This window comes from Carlito syrichta, unplaced genomic scaffold, assembly GCF_000164805.1.
Source record: "Carlito syrichta isolate Samal-C Ts95f unplaced genomic scaffold, Tarsius_syrichta-2.0.1 Scaffold92603, whole genome shotgun sequence".
Taxonomy (NCBI): Eukaryota; Metazoa; Chordata; class Mammalia; order Primates; family Tarsiidae; genus Carlito; species Carlito syrichta.
The window spans coordinates 95,938-111,757 of NW_007036699.1; the positions used below are offsets into that span (position 1 = coordinate 95,938).

At 39.2% G+C, this 15,820-nt stretch overlaps 1 protein-coding gene across 2 annotated transcripts in view; it reads right to left on the bottom strand.

The window, feature by feature from the left end:
* Positions 1 to 15,820, bottom strand: part of BLMH (bleomycin hydrolase) — a 43,230-nt gene extending 27,410 nt beyond the window's left edge. For both annotated transcript variants that reach the window (XR_002482067.1, XM_008060047.1), the window contains exons 1-6: positions 15,530 to 15,820; positions 15,019 to 15,216; positions 10,312 to 10,421; positions 8,802 to 8,943; positions 8,147 to 8,235; positions 6,725 to 6,817 (exon numbers count right to left, since the gene is read on the bottom strand). Coding sequence is in view for 1 of the 2 variants with exons in the window: in XM_008060047.1 (XP_008058238.1) it covers positions 6,725 to 6,817; positions 8,147 to 8,235; positions 8,802 to 8,943; positions 10,312 to 10,421; positions 15,019 to 15,216; positions 15,530 to 15,542 (645 nt within the window). In the remaining variant the exon portion in view is untranslated. The remainder of the gene's footprint in view (positions 1 to 6,724; positions 6,818 to 8,146; positions 8,236 to 8,801; positions 8,944 to 10,311; positions 10,422 to 15,018; positions 15,217 to 15,529) is intronic.

Consider the following 15,820-nt stretch of genomic DNA (forward strand, 5'->3'; position numbering starts at 1 on the left):
TATTTTAAATGATTTGCTGAAGTCTAACATGGTAAATAATGGAATCAGGAAAGGGAAAGGAAAGAGAAAAAAGAACCCAGAAGCACGAGACATGGAACATGGGAAAAGAATGTATAGATCCCTATGTAAAGACAAATTATAAGAAAATGAGTCAATTCTCATACCCATGACAGACACCAAGTGAGAAGAAGGAAGACGCGACAGCTGAGAGTCTGTCATAAATACTTCAGAAGGATGAAAAAGTTAAAGAGTTTTAAGCCAGCTACAGGAACAACACAATGGAGGAAAGGTTAGTGGTAAGGTAATTCAAAGGTAATAACCAGGCTACTTGAAAAGGGAGCATAACTAGTAAGGCTAAAAGATTTCAGTATTTGGAATCACTGCAGAAGTGACAGAATCTTAGAATCTTCATTTGTATTTGCAATATTGAGCTGTCGACAAAGTGTACAGTAAAGTCTAAAGCACCATAAAAATATCTGTTACAAAAATGCAAAGCTACAATGCCCTTAGAAATCACTTATCCCAACTTTTTAGTTTTACTGACGGAGAAACTAGACTCAAAGGTAAAATGATCTATTGATCATGGAGTAGAATGACCATGAGGACACTAAAGTGGTCACAGAAAATAGATGAACTTTGTAGAAAGTTCAGTGTCACGGGAAAATGAGCTAATTATAAAAGAGAAGGAATAAGGAAACTTGGTGACTATACACAAAGGAAGGGGAAAAGGCATCACAGCTCTCTACTGCTTCCTGGTGGGGAATTAAAGAAGGGCAAGGATCTGTTTTTTTAAAAAAAATCCACCTGAGCATGCAAAAGCAGACTTCTAGAGAAGCAGAGACTTTCTAGAGGCATCAAATATGTTTTCAGGCAGAGAAAGACATAAGAAGGTCCCCTTAAAAGGTATGGGCCTCTCTGTGATATTAAAGGGAATGAACTTATATAGATGGTAACTAATAGTCAATAATGGCCTTGAGACTACATCTAGAGTGCTGTTTCAAAGAAATAAAAATGCAGACTGCCTCGCCCCAGCCCACACCTATTGAATCAATCTGCATTTTAACAAGATCCCAAGGTGATCCATACGCACAATGAAGTTTGGAGGCACTACTTTAGACCATATTTATTCTCTTCCAAAACCTTGCATCTTCGATTATTTTTTCACTTATTCACATCTGCTGTCCTTTCTACACATTGCTTCCCTCACACTGTCCTAATTGCCAGAAAGCCTTCTCTCATATTGGTAAGTCCCCCACCTTTTAAGATACCAGGACATCACTCCAATACTTTCCTTTTCTTTGTCCTCCACACCAATTTATCAGCAAGTCCTTGACAGCTTCACTTCTAAAATACACCCTGAAATTTATTCACCACTTCACCTCTCACTAACCTGGTCCTAACCACTTATTACCTCTCATTTATACGACCACTAAGTCTTCTGACCTAGCTTTCCTACTTTTCTCCTGTTTTACAATCTATTCTCAACCATTATAACTAACTAGCTTTTCCACTTTCTCTCCTTCTGTTTTACAATCTTTTCTCAAAACACTTAGAATGAACTTTTTTAAAACAAAAATTAAACCATGTCACAGCTTAAAACTCCACAGTGGTCACCTCACTTAGAATACAAAGCAAACTCCTTACCAAGGCCTGTAGGTTCTATATAAGCCAGTTCCCATTTCCTCTACAAGATCTATTCCAATCACTCCCACACTTGCTTTCAAAGCTCAAGCCACACTAACATGGTCATACTACCTCTCGTTTTTCAATTTCATCTATTTTAACTAAATTAATCTAAAGTACAGATTTACTTCACATTACTTCTCTGCTCGAAAATCTTCCTGACTTCTCATTGCCTTTTAGGACAGACTCTCATGCTAGTATTCAAAGCTCTTATTATTTATGTCTAAGTTCAACTTTCCACATCTGTCTAGCTTCAAACTTTAATGTGCCTGTTTCATGCAGATTACAGGGATCGCCCCCAGAGACGCAGACTCAGAAAATGTGGATAGGAATCTGTATTTTTAATAAGTATCTGGTGATTCTAATGTAGCCGTCCTTCAGACCACTTTCTGAGAAACACCGTCCTAGCTCCTCCCTAGGACTCCAGATAACATAAAGCCTATTCACTGCTCACCACCAAATCTGCCTTGAGCACAGCTGGAATGGTTTCGACTCCAATCTCCCTTCATTCAAAGTGAACTTAATTCACATCTCAAATGCAAAATTCTCTAGGAAGTCTTGATTCCTCCAAATAAGATGCAACATCTCTATCTCTGGAGTTGGAGATTATGCTTACACATCTCTTAAGACACTTTATTTTATTTTATATTACCTATTTTATTGCCCTGTTATATGTAAGTTACTTAACATGTATTATATGCAACAACAAAATATTTGAAAATTAGCCAGGAGTGGTGGTGTGCACCTGTAATCCAAGCTACACAGGAGGCTGAGGAAGGACTGCTTGAGCCCAGGAGTTCAAGGTTAGAGTGAGTCGTGATTAAGCCACTGCACTCCACCTGGGTAAGAGAGCAAGGCCCTGTCTCAAAAAACAAACAAACAAACAACAACAAAGCCCACCAAAATTACAGTGAGATACCAGTTTATCAGATTGGCAAAATCCAACTGTTTGATAAAATACCCTATGTTGATAAAACTAAAGGGAAACAGTTCAATCAGACATTGCTGGTGAGAGTGTAAACTGGTATAATCTGTTATTACACATCAAAATTACAAATGCAGCTAGGCACAGTGGCTCATGCCTGCAATCCCAGCACTTTGTGAGGCCGAGGAGGGAGAACTGCTGGAACCCTGGAGTTTGACACCAGCTTGGGCAACAAAGCAAGAACTCATCTCTACAAAAAAAATCAAAAAATTAGCTGGGCATAGTGGTGTGTACCTGTAGTCCCAGCTATTCGGGAGGCTAAGGCAGAAGGATCACCTGAGCCCAGGAGGTCAAAGTTGTTTTTGTAGTGAGCCATGATCATGCCGCTGCACTCCAGCCTGGGCAACAGAGTGAGACCCTGACTCCAAAAAAAAAAAAAAAAAAAAAAAATTACAAATGCATATTCCTTTTGACTAAAAAAACCTGCTTCTAAAAATGTAACTACAGGCATAAATGCACATATGCCTCCTAAAGTGCTAGGATTCCAAGGATGAGCTACTGCGTCTGGTCTGCAGTATTTATTTAACAAAAAAAGTTTGAAAAAAAATCCAGAATATTCATTAATTAACAGGAAACCAATTAAATTAATTATGGTGCATCCAGACAATGGAACACTATGAATGTATTTTTTTATGTAGAAACTCTTTAAGTATCAATATTGAAAGATTTTGAAAACATATTAAGTATAATGATGAATTAAAAAAGGTATAGAGCAATATAAATAATATGCTAACATTTGTACAAAAAAGGGGAAAATATCTCTGGAAGAATAACTAACAACTAATATTAATATCAGAAACTAATAAAACTAATTTGGGGCTGGGAGTGGTGGCTCACACCTATAATCCCAGTGCTTTGGGAGGCCAAGATAGGAAAATTTTTTAAGGCCAAAAGTTCGAGACCAGCCTGGGCAACATAGCAAGACTCCATCCTTAAAAAAAAAAAATTACTTGAGTGTGGTGGTGCACACCTGTAGTTCCAGATATTTCAGAGGCTAAGGCAGGAGAATCACTTGATTTCAGAAGTTCAAGGTTGAAGTTAGCTGTAACTGTGCCACTTCATCCCAGCCTGTGTAACAGAGTGAAACGCTGTCTCAAAAAGAAAACAACAACAAAAAACTAATTTGGAGAACTGGATGGAAGGAGAACAGTGTGGAAAGACTTTGCACCATAAACATTTTTACAAATATATTTTTAGAGACAGTCCTGCTATGTTGCCCAAGTTGGCCTCCAACTCTTGGCCTCAAGCAATCGTTACACCTCAGCTTCCTGAGTAGCTGAGACTGTGGGCACATGACACCACACACTAATTTTTTATATATTTGATGTTAAAAATTTTTTTTTAATCAAAGAAGTTTTAAAAATAGAATAAAAATACAGGTAACTAGGCTCCTTTCCCAGGGAAATTGATTTTGTAGGTCTGAGGCAAGTCTAGGCTTATATTTTGTTTTTAGGAGCTGAGAGTGACTGCTATAATATCCTAAGCCAATCATAATGGCTTCCTGTCCCTTTTTCTGGCACTGACAAATATTGATTTTGGTCTCTGTTTTATTTATTTTAGAGATAAGGTCTCACTGTGTTGCCCAGACTGGACTCAAACTCCTGGGCTCAAATGATCCTCCCACCTTAGCCTCCCAAGTATCTGGAACTACAAGTAAACACCATGCCTGACTATTTTGCTTTTAACAGATAGGGTTTTGGTAGAGTAAACATTAATAATCCTAGGGGGATCTGGAGGCTAAAAGAAGAGTGGACACACTGAGAAAACATTGCAATAGAGGTGACTATACATTTCCAAAATGGATCTGCCTTGTCTGTCTCAACAAGCAACCTGCACTTCTCTCAGTAAGAATGCCTTTGGCTTTTTTTTTTTTTTGAGTTGGAGTCTCACTCTGTCACCCAGACTGGAGTGCAGTGGCCGCTCCCGGCCACTGCAGCCTCGACCTGCTGGGGCTCCGGTGATCCTTCCGCCTCAGCCTTCCATGTAGCTGGAACTACAGGTATGCGCTACCACGCCTGGTTAATTTTTTGATTTTACTGTAGAGATGAGGTCTCGCCAACTTGCCCAGGCGGGTCTCGAACCCGCGGGCTCAGGCAATTCGCTCATCTCAGCCTACCAAAGGCACGGGATCACAGGCTGAGCCACTGAGCCCAGCTAGAATGCCTTTGACTTTAACACATTTTTTTCAAAGCTGTCTGAGCTTCATGGCTGTTAATTTAAGTCATCTTTTTGTCTTGCCTACAATGCTACACAAATCATAGATACTAATTTGTGGCTTTAAAACTGCAGCTAGGCCCTTCAATACCAAAGAGTCACATTCAATAAAGAGAAGTCATTTGGGGGACTGTAAAATTTTAAGACCTCACCCACAGAATTCTGTAGTAAACAGTTTAGGAAGAATCAGTAAATAAATAAGCCTATAAAACATCCATATTTATTCATGAATTGGTAAAGAGGTACCTTACCATTTCTCTGAGGAAAGGGAAAAAAATAATGTGAAGTATATCTGTCCTAACTCTTTTTTTTTTTTTTTTTAGTTGAAGTCTCACTCTGTCACCCAGGCTGGAGTGCAGTGTCATGCTCACAGCCACCCCAGTATCAACCTGCTGGGCTCAAGTGGTCCTGCCTCAGCCTTCCAAGTAGCTAGAACTACAGGCATGCACTACCACGCCCAGCTGCCCAGGCTATTCTCAAACCCATGGGCTCAGGCAATCCCCTCACCTCGTCCTCTCAAAGTGCTGGGATTACAGGCTTGAGCCACCATCCCCAGCCTGCCCTAATTCTTATAAGCCAATTGCCATTCTCTACCAATAATCAGGACATGAATCTCAGACACATTATTAATTCAATAATCATTAAAACTAAAAAAGGGCAAAAGAATGCTTAATAATAAAAAAGTATTATCTGGGCTCTTTTCCATAATTGTTTATAGAACTTTCATACCTACTGCATCTCTACCAACTCAATCTAAACATCAATAAAGAAAAATTATGTAGGAGACACAGCCTCTACAAGAGAGATCATTCCAAGCAGGAAGGGAAGGGAAGTAACATTTACTAAGTTTCTGCTATGTGCCAAGGTCTATACCTTGCATGCTTATATTGAATTCCTTATTTGATCCCAAAAAAATCCAATGAGGAAAATATTTTAAATCCTAAACAGAATCTCAGCTAGGTTAAATTACTTATACAATTTCATAGGCTGCTAAGCAACAGAGCCAGAATTTAAGCCTGTATGTTTGATTCCAAAGTTTATTTTTTCCTATTATATTAAGATGCCTTTCTTCTATAAGAACTTAAGAAAAAAGAGATGAACATGGGATAATTTAAATGCATTTGGTAAATAAAATCTCTGCATTGATCCATTTGGCAAATACATAAGAAACTGCTATTGTGCCAAGTACTGGCCTAGACATGTTAAAATATGAACAAATGGAGACTTTAAAGCTTAAGGAACTTAAGGAACACACGGCTGCTAAGCAATGAGAGGACCAGAACTCAAGACAATCCAACTCCAGGGATCACACTGTCCATTACTTCACTATACTGCCTCTCAAAAATTTAAAGCAAAACATGAGTAATGCATTAGTGCTTTCCACTGCAGTGAAAAAAAGTAGGCCATTTTAACTCCACACAGTCTTGAAAGGAGGCCTAATGATGGGTTCACTGGCTGAAAAAGGAAAATGTTTATTCTTTTCTCAAAGCAATTTCACAATATGAAATATCTTACGCATATTTATTCTGGTATAGATAGTATTAATAGTAAAGATTCTTAACTGTCTTGATTATATACAATATTATCATCTTACATCTGTTTTAGTGCTTTTTAAGTTTCCAAAATGTTTTACATCATTATTTTAACTTATATAAATCATCTATAGGTCTCTCTTTATTTCCACAGATAAAGCCAAAATGCAAAGTATGTTTTAAACTCAGTTTTACATTCATCATAATGACTACACTTTCTAATCATGGGACTATTCTGAGAGTTTAACCAACAGAAATATTCTGAGAGTTCTTTAGACAGGTCACAAAAAATTCAAATAATTATTATTACCTCCTCCATCATGATGTCCTGTGTAGCTGAGATTTCTCCTTTGGTTGCTCCACTGTGTACCAGGTTCCGTAGTCGTATACAGAATTCTCTCATCTGTGACAGAAACTTATTCAGCACTCCAATAGCTACCCAAATTCAACTGTAAAAAGGCCTAACAGATCAATGCTAGTTCTATTTTGAAGTATAACACAGTCACGATCCACAGCAAAGTTCATAACAACCAACGTGTTCTTCCCTAATTTGTTCACTTAAACACACAGCTAAAAATCATAAGGAGAAAAAACATGTATTATTCCCAAAGGACACTAGCTGGAGCTGTTCCTGCTCTACAACCGTGCTATTATGTGCCTGGGCATAGATAAAACATCTGATTCCATAATGCCTATCAGCCTTAGAAAAAGCAGGAGACAAGATGATAATGCCACTAAGTCACTCTAGTAGATTTTTATTTAGAATTTTCATAGTTGTGCATTTTTCCCTCTCTGCCCAATCACTATGTCCATGGTTATTCCAACCCCCAATTCAGTTTTCATTTTTGTTGCTTTCAATTTTGAGAGATGCCCAAGATAAAGGCAGGTCTGAAATTTAACCACAGGGCTAAAGAGGATCTTGCTCCCACTTACAATGGAATCCAGTGCTATACTATTAAAGATCTATCAGCCTTTGGATAAGAATCCCGAGTTTCCAGAGTGGAAAATAACCTACTTCTAACATTGGGGAAACACATCTATAGTTTATTTTAAGATGTAATCCTTCTTCCAGAGATGACAAATCCAATTTTAGCCTCATGGATCAAGACAGTATATTCTGGCAACTCCCAGTTCTCAAAAAAGATGCCTCGCTAGCAGAGCAGAGTCTTGTAGGATTTATAATTTTCCTTGGGAAAATAGGTTATGCAGAGAAGAGAGAATGAATCATTAAGATAACTGTAGCAATAAAAACCAGTTCAGTAACTACATCAAATATTCAGTGGTTGGATGAACCACACTGATGTGGCCTTGGGAAGTCTCAGAATACAGCATACTCCTTAATGGAATCTTGCAAATAGTTCTTTCCAGTTTTACTAGCGTACAAAGCAGTCCCAGCCCACCTCCACTAAAACTAAGTGAGAGAGAGAGTACCCTGTGTGCTTGTGGCCCATATTAACTTGGCATGGAACTTTCTTTTCTGAGCACCTCTAAGAAAACATTAAAATCAACAGAAATAAAAGTGGAAGTTTTTTTTAAAAGGAAAAACCCTCTGATTTCAATTATCTTAAAAATTAATACGTAGCTACATTGTTTTTGATAGACACTGACACCAGTAGCTGTCTTATACATAAACTGTGTACACTGAAATACCCAGGAATCCCTTTTTAAAACGAGTTAGAAATTTTAAGGTAAGTAAACTAAACTTAGCCCCATGCTGCTCCATAAGCTGTACCTTGTGATTCAGAATATCATTCATCCTTCTAGTTGCCTCTGTTGTATAAGACTCAGGGAAGCATTTCTTAGGGACAACACCATATTTTTCTAAAAAAAACAAATTTTAGTGTTCAATAAGGTAAAACTCCAGTATTAGAAACCCTGGGGAAAACAGCTTTAAAAATAGGCCATATTTTGTTGGTTTAATTCAGAAAATCTTGCACAATATATTATTAAACAGATTTTTAATGTGCATATTTATCTTAGAATTAATTCCATTCTTTTTATCTATCGTACTTTGTAAAGTGCTCAACGTGATGAGGGTTCCCCAGAAGATAATACTTTGAATGAGGACATTTTTCAAACACTTGCAGTTTTAATGTGTTTCCTGATTGCACCAACGGGCAGAAAATAAGCTTTTTTATGGATAGTTCTAGTTAATACTACACTTCTTCTGCAACCCACCCTTCACACTACCCATCTCCTTATCCATTACTTAAGAAAGGCATTTTATAAGTGAGAATGTGAAATAAAGGTTCTTAGAACTAACTATATACCCCTCTTGGAGACCAATTCTACTCCATACATAATCACCAAATGAATGATTGATGCCCAACTACAAGAGCCTTTCTCAATCATACTGAGTTTCAGTTCTATTAAAGAAAGGCTCTTACCAACAATATTGACAAGCATATCCCATTGTCCACCATCATTTGCAGGGTTCATAAGCAAATACTGCACCAGCCTCCCATCCTCAGGTTCCTTTTTCTGGGCTGTGTCCACAAAAGCATTCAAGAAGAAATAACAGCGTTCAACCTGGAGGAAAGGAAGTTAATTAAAATTAAAGGAAAAAGAGGGTCAATAATTCATTGGCATTATCAACAGAATGCAAATCTTGGAATTACCATGAATTTTACATAATAGTTTTTTTCTTTTTTAAAATATGAGACCACGTGCGGTGCCTCATGCCTGTAATCCCAGCACTTTGGGAGGCTGAAGCAAGAGGATTGTTTGCGCCTAGAAGTTCAAGATCAGCCTGGGCAACACAGCAAGACCCATTTCTACAAAAATAAATAAATAAAGGTTAAGAAAATATGAACACTTCATGAATTTTCATATCATCCTTGAGCAGGGGTCATGCTAATCTTCTCTGTATTATTCCAGTTTTGGTATATACGATGATCCTGAAATGAGCACCATAATAGGTTTTTTTGAGTTTGGGTCTCACTCTGTCACTCAGACTAGAATACAGTGGCACCCTCACGGCTTACTACAGCCACAGTCTCCTGGGTTCAGGCAATCCTTCCACCTCTGTCTCCTTAGAAGTAGGACTACAGGTGTGTGCCACCCCACGCAGCTAATTTTGATTTTTTGTAGAGAACTAGGTCTTGCTATGTTGAGTATGCTGGTCTCAAACTCCTGGGCTCAAACAATCCTCCCTCCTTAGTCTCCTGAGTAGCTGGGACTACTGATGTGTTCCACCATGTCTGGTTATTTTTTTTAATTTTTTGGAGACAAGGTCTTGCTATGTTGCCTAGGCTGGTTCCAAACTCCTGTGCTCAAGTAATCCTCCTGCCTTGGCCTCCCAAAGTGCTGGGATTGCAGGCATGAGCCACTGCGCCCAGCCCATAATAGGTATTTTTAATCTAAAGTTGGTAATTAAATATCAGTATCTGGCTTAATAAGAACATCTGAAGTTTCTTCTTATATCTGCGTATATAATCCAATATATTGTTATATATGTACAGTGTATACATTCCAATACTAAAACAAAGCCTGATAAGTAAAGTCTTTAAACAATAAACATCTAATAGATACTTATGCAATACATATTCTAAAGATCAAAAAATGAAATAAAAGTATTTACTGTTTTCAGACAAGTACTACCTAGAGAAGGAAAATTAGGTCCCAGAAAAGACAAAGAACCTAAAAAAAGGTGCTAAAAAGGGAAATTATTGAGTATAAAATTAAAAATTTTAAATAAAGAAACAATCAAGTAGTAAAGTGAGTCTGTAGGTTCTGCCTTTGAAAAAAGCCAACTTGTGATACACTGGTAATCAGAATAAAAGGTGTTCCACCTACAAAGGAAGGGCAGACTATAACTGGAAAAGCAAGAAATAAAGAAGCAGTCCCTACCAAAGTTCATATTGAAACAAAAACAATCTTGCCAGCTCACTCCCATACCTTGTCCCAGAAAAACAGGTAAGATTGACTAAACTCAAATTCTTCAATATTTAATTTTTTCATGAATGGAAGTCTCATAACATTCAGACAAGAAAAGATCCAGCATCGCCCTGAAACAAGAAAGCAAACCAAGAAATTATGATGCATCTTCACACAGATAACAAGGCTCTAACTGTACTTCCCAACAATGAACCTATGACAAGATTTGGACACTTCAAGACTAAATCAGAAAGAGCAGAAAGATAAAAAACAAAACAAAGGTAGTAATTATTATTTGCAATACATACACAAAGATTTAATATATTTATCACATAAAAAAAACCTCTTGATATATCACATAAAGAAACCCTTACAAATCATCTAAGAAAGTCACATTAGAAAAAGAAATACCACTAGAAAAACATGAGCAGAGATCACAAATAGATCATTCAGTGGCCAAAAAAAAATACAAATGGCAAAGAAATATTTTTTTAAGTTTATGATAAAACACCTATTAAGTGGAAAACATCATTTCTTTAGTGGACAATGCTCAAAATTGGCAAGCACTTGGGGAAATAAGCATAGTTATCATCTGGATAGGGATCTAAACAGGTACAAAATATCTGAGTGCAATTTGGCAATACCTAGCAAAAGCTTTAGAAAGTCTCCATCCTTTAATCTGGAGTATACAGTATATGCTTCAATATAGGGTGACCTTAACATAAGTCAATCCTCCATTCTTCCAGTGATGAGTTTAAAAAAAAAAAAAAAGTGGTATCTGCTTACTGGATTATACAAGCACTGAAAGACATAGATGAAATAGCCAATAGTCTACCTATAATGCTTACTTTAGCAATTTAAATATATAGATATTTAAAATCACATGAACATAATAAATTGATGTAGACGCACTGTTTTTCTCACTTTTACACTTCATTTTCACATATTCATACTCTTCACTCACATGCACTTTGCCATCATTAGATTTACTCTTTCAATCAGAACACATCATCTTTTTTTTTTAAATGAACATATTCTTTAACCCAGCGATTCACTTCCAGAAATTTATCCTAAGAAAATAGTCAATGGTTCTGCTGCTAGGTCATATAATACCTGTCACTAAAATAGGAAAACACTGCTTTGAGTTTCTTGCATACTTACAAACAATAAGTCATAATATGGAATGATTGTTACATATTACAAATTACAATTGTTTATATATTACACCAACAATTATAATTTGTTATTATGTGTTGCATATGAATATAAAACGAACTCTAATATTATCTCTATTTTTTACTTGTGAGAAGCCTTAAGGAAGTTATGAAGCAAACAAAATGACTGAATATTAATACAGTTATTAAAATTTAGATTTAGAAAAATATTTAATGATGTTAAAATATATTCATACCTTACTGGTATATAAACAAAGCAGGATACTAACAATGTAACCCCATTTTACAAGACCTTACTCAAAAATAAATACACATTGAACGAAAATTTGAAAAACATATATACCAAATTAACCATGTTTATCCCTGAATCTAGGATTAAGAGTGAACCTTATTTTTAAAGAAATTTTTATATATTTCTACAATGAACTTCGATTCTTTGAATAACAATTTTTTTTTCTGAGTTGGAGTCTCACTCCGCTGCCCAGGCTGGAGCCCCTGCATCCACCTACTGGGCTCAGGTGATCCTTCCACCTCAGCCTTCCAAGTAGGCAGAACTATAGGCATGCACTACCACACACAGCTAATTTTTCGATTTATTGTAGAGATGAGGTCTCGCCAAGTTGCCCAGGTTGGTCTTGAACTCGTGGGCCTAGGCAATCCTCACCTTGGCCTCTCAAAGTGCTGAGATTACAGGCTTGAGCCACAGCCTGGCCGTGTTGTATTCAGCCTGGCCAAATATAACAATATTTTTAAAGAAGTCTATTAGTTGCTCTAAATGAATGTACCAGATGAAGTCTCCTATTGTGATCCCTTTCTCCTTACGGCAAATGACCTGGAAATAAATCTTGCTTTTTTTTTTTTTGAGTCAGCATCTCACTCTGCCACTCAGGCTGGAGTGCCGTGGCACTATCAGGACTCACTCACTGCAGCCTCAACCTTCTGGGCTCAAGAGATCCTTCCACTTCAGCCTCTTGGGTAGCTGGGACTATGGCATGTGCCACCATGACCAGCCAAGTTTTTTAAATGTTTATTTTGTAGAGACAAGGTCTTGCTATGCTGCCCAGGCTGGTCTTGAACTCCTGGCCTTGAACTCCAAGCTATTCTGCCACCTCAGTCTCCCAAAGTGTTGGGATTACAGGCGTGTTATTTCTTAAGAGGAAAAGTACCTATATCACAGTCTATATATTTAAGAATACATCATCTTTCTTCTATCTAGTATGTTTGAATCACAGCAATACTTTGAATCCATGCATGATGCTGTCCTTGAAAATTTTATGCCAAGCATACAATCACATTCTTCACTTGTCCTATAAGTGTATAACCATAAATCCCACAATGTTACCACCTCCTGTACTAATTTAAGTGATCTTTAAAAGGCTCGTTTACAATGATACCCGACATTTCCATATGAGATCATGTCCTAGGAATATACTGTGTTCAAATATTTAGCCTTTTAAAAAAAAAGATTCAGGCTGGATGTGGTGGCTCACAACTATATTCCCAACATTTTAGGAGGCCGAGGTGGGCAAATCACCTGAGGCCAGGAGCTCAAGACCAGCCTGGGCAACAACACAGCGAGACCCATCCCTACAAAAAAAGAAAAATCTGATTCAATCAAATGATCTTTGTAAGTGTACAAAACTAGTACTAGTACTAACTGGATTTGAGGTTACTTCAGAGAAACTTCCTTTCTAAATTGCACTCTATTTCAAAATAAATTAGTGCCCAGAAGCATTCTTGGTAAGGCCTACCTAGAATATAGGAAAATTCTCTATTTTCTAAAAGAAAATTCAGAGGGAAAAACCTCAACTTAGATTTGGGCATAACTTTCTTACTGATATAAAAATATGTTCACAAGATATTGGTAAGTGAATAAGGTAAGCAGGCTACCTAATAATCTGTAGGGTATCAACCCATATTAAACACATACACAGAAAAAAGACTTGATGGATATATAGAAAAAATAATCACTGGGTACTCTGCAAATATTCTACATGAACAAGAATAATTTTGTAACTAGAAAAAAATGTAAAATAAGTAACTCTAGTGTTTTTTGAAAGTCACTAATGCCTTTACCTTAGGTTTACCTGTCTACCACCTCTCTTCTATACACCACATACTTCTAGTGAAGGAAATCAGGATGCACTGTTAATGTGAAAACTGCATTAAAATAACCTACACAGCTCATGTGCTCTTTGGATCTTTTGTATATAAAAGTGACACTACAGGAGGTATATGACCTGACCTGCTCCAGATTAACACTTCCAGGCTTTTCCCTAAGAAAGTACTTCAATCTAAACTATGGTATTACTGTGGTATTACTAACTGGATCATTTGTAGCCTGAGAGCTCCTATCACCCAAGCACTTTCTTCTATAGCAAAACATTAATTATTAGAAGGTCTTGAATTTTTTCCTTAAATTTAAAAATCAACTTTACTAAGGTATAATGTACCTGCAATAAAACTACATTAAATGTACACTTTATGAGTTCTGACTGGCTCTGAACAAGCACTGATGTGCTGTCAAGAGAGACATACTGGGAGTAGTTTTTAAGTGAATAAAGACTTTTAACAATCCTTTTAGTACAATTTTGTTCTCCTTATTTATATTTCTGGATAACCAGCCTTTCTCCATAGCTGTTTTTCTGACAGTGGTGCTAGATTAGACAGTAAATAGCAAAACAAGATTTTTTTTTTTTTTTTTGAGTTGGAGTCTCACTCTGTCGCCCAGTCTCGAGTGCAGTGGCACACTCCCGGCCACCACAGCCTCGACCTGCTGGGCTCCGGCTATCCTTCCGCCTCAGCCTTCCAAGTAGCCGGAACTACAGGCGCACACTGCCACGTCCGGCTAATTTTTTTTATTTATTGTAGAGATGAGGTCTCGCCAAGTTGCCTAGGCGGGTCTCGAACCCGCAGGCTCAGGCAATTCACTCACCTCAGCCTCCCAAAGCACTGGGATTACAGACTGAGCCACCGAGCCCGGCCACAACACTTCTTGACCAGTAAGTAAGGCATGAGAACTTAATTTTTTTCTGTATTACAAACTGGCTTAGTTTAGTGGGATCTGACCCCATTAACACATTAGCTTCAGCTGTAACCAAGAAGCATATTTAAAAATAACATTTGATGACATTTTGATGTAATTACATTGTATCTTTTCAATTTTACACATTCGTATATGGCCTTCGGGGCAATTCCGGGGAGTCCTCCAGGGCATGAACATTTTTGCATTGGTCTGTTTTGTGACCAAGAACATGCATCTGCAAGACAGGGGCTACAATCACATCACATCAGGACAGAGTATAGTGAATTACATTCAAATATATGATCATGGACTTGACACTTTAGTACTCAGCGACAAACCAAGAGCGCCAAAACAAGCCAGCCGGGTAAGTTCTTAGACTTGTCTTTACCTGTGCCTATGCTCTAGGAATTTGCTACAAGTTCCTTCGGTGCGAACCCTGTTCCCCTGAGTCCATTCTTAAACAAGACACCCAAATGAGGAGGCTGTCAGGAAGGTCAAGTAAAGTACACGAGAAGTGTAAGGCCTCACCTGAGCTCTTCTGGTTGGTGACCGGCTTGCCCTCCTGAGGCACGACGTGCTGGAACACGTGCTGGGTGCGCTGTACCGTGGCCCTCTTCAGACAGATGTCCAGCAGGTCGTGGGTGGTCCCGACATTCTGCGCAAGTACGAACTGCGGGTCGGAATTCAGTTTCTGAATCAGAGCCGCCACCTTCTCCGAACTCAGTCCTGTGGGGAGACCACAGGGGATTTCGATACCAAAAAGAGGCGGAGGAGGGCAGATCCGGGTCTCCCCCCTCCCGGGAGTAACTTCGTGAGCGCATCCCGAGGTGACCGCTGCGGCGGGGAAGCCCTTCACCGGCGTCCTCCTCCACCTCGAGGCTGCCTCCCTCCAGGCCGCCCCGGCCTGCCCAGGAGGCTCCCTTCCCGCCATCCCCCTGGCCCCGGCCCCGGCCCGCCCAGCCGCCGGGCCTCCCGGGCACCGCGGAGCTGCCCCAGAGTGGTCGGCGCGGGCCTCGGCGGGGGAACGGCGGCGCCTCACCCGCAGGGTTCATGGCGCCCACGCGGCCCGGCGGGGTAACGGCGGTTTCCAGGGTCCTCGGGCGAGCGCCGGGGTGCACTGCGGCTCGCCGCCTCGGTGCCACGACCAGCCTCTCGCACCCCGAGCGCCGGAAAAAGGAAACCGGCTCGCCGGCGGTGGGGAGGCTGAGGCCGAGAGAAACGGGGTCCGCGGAGGGACAAAACTCCCCCCACGCGTTGCTGAGTCAGCGCCGTCGGGGTGGCCCCGCCCGGGGGAGGGCCGACGGGAGCGGCCCCGCTGACGTGCCGGGTC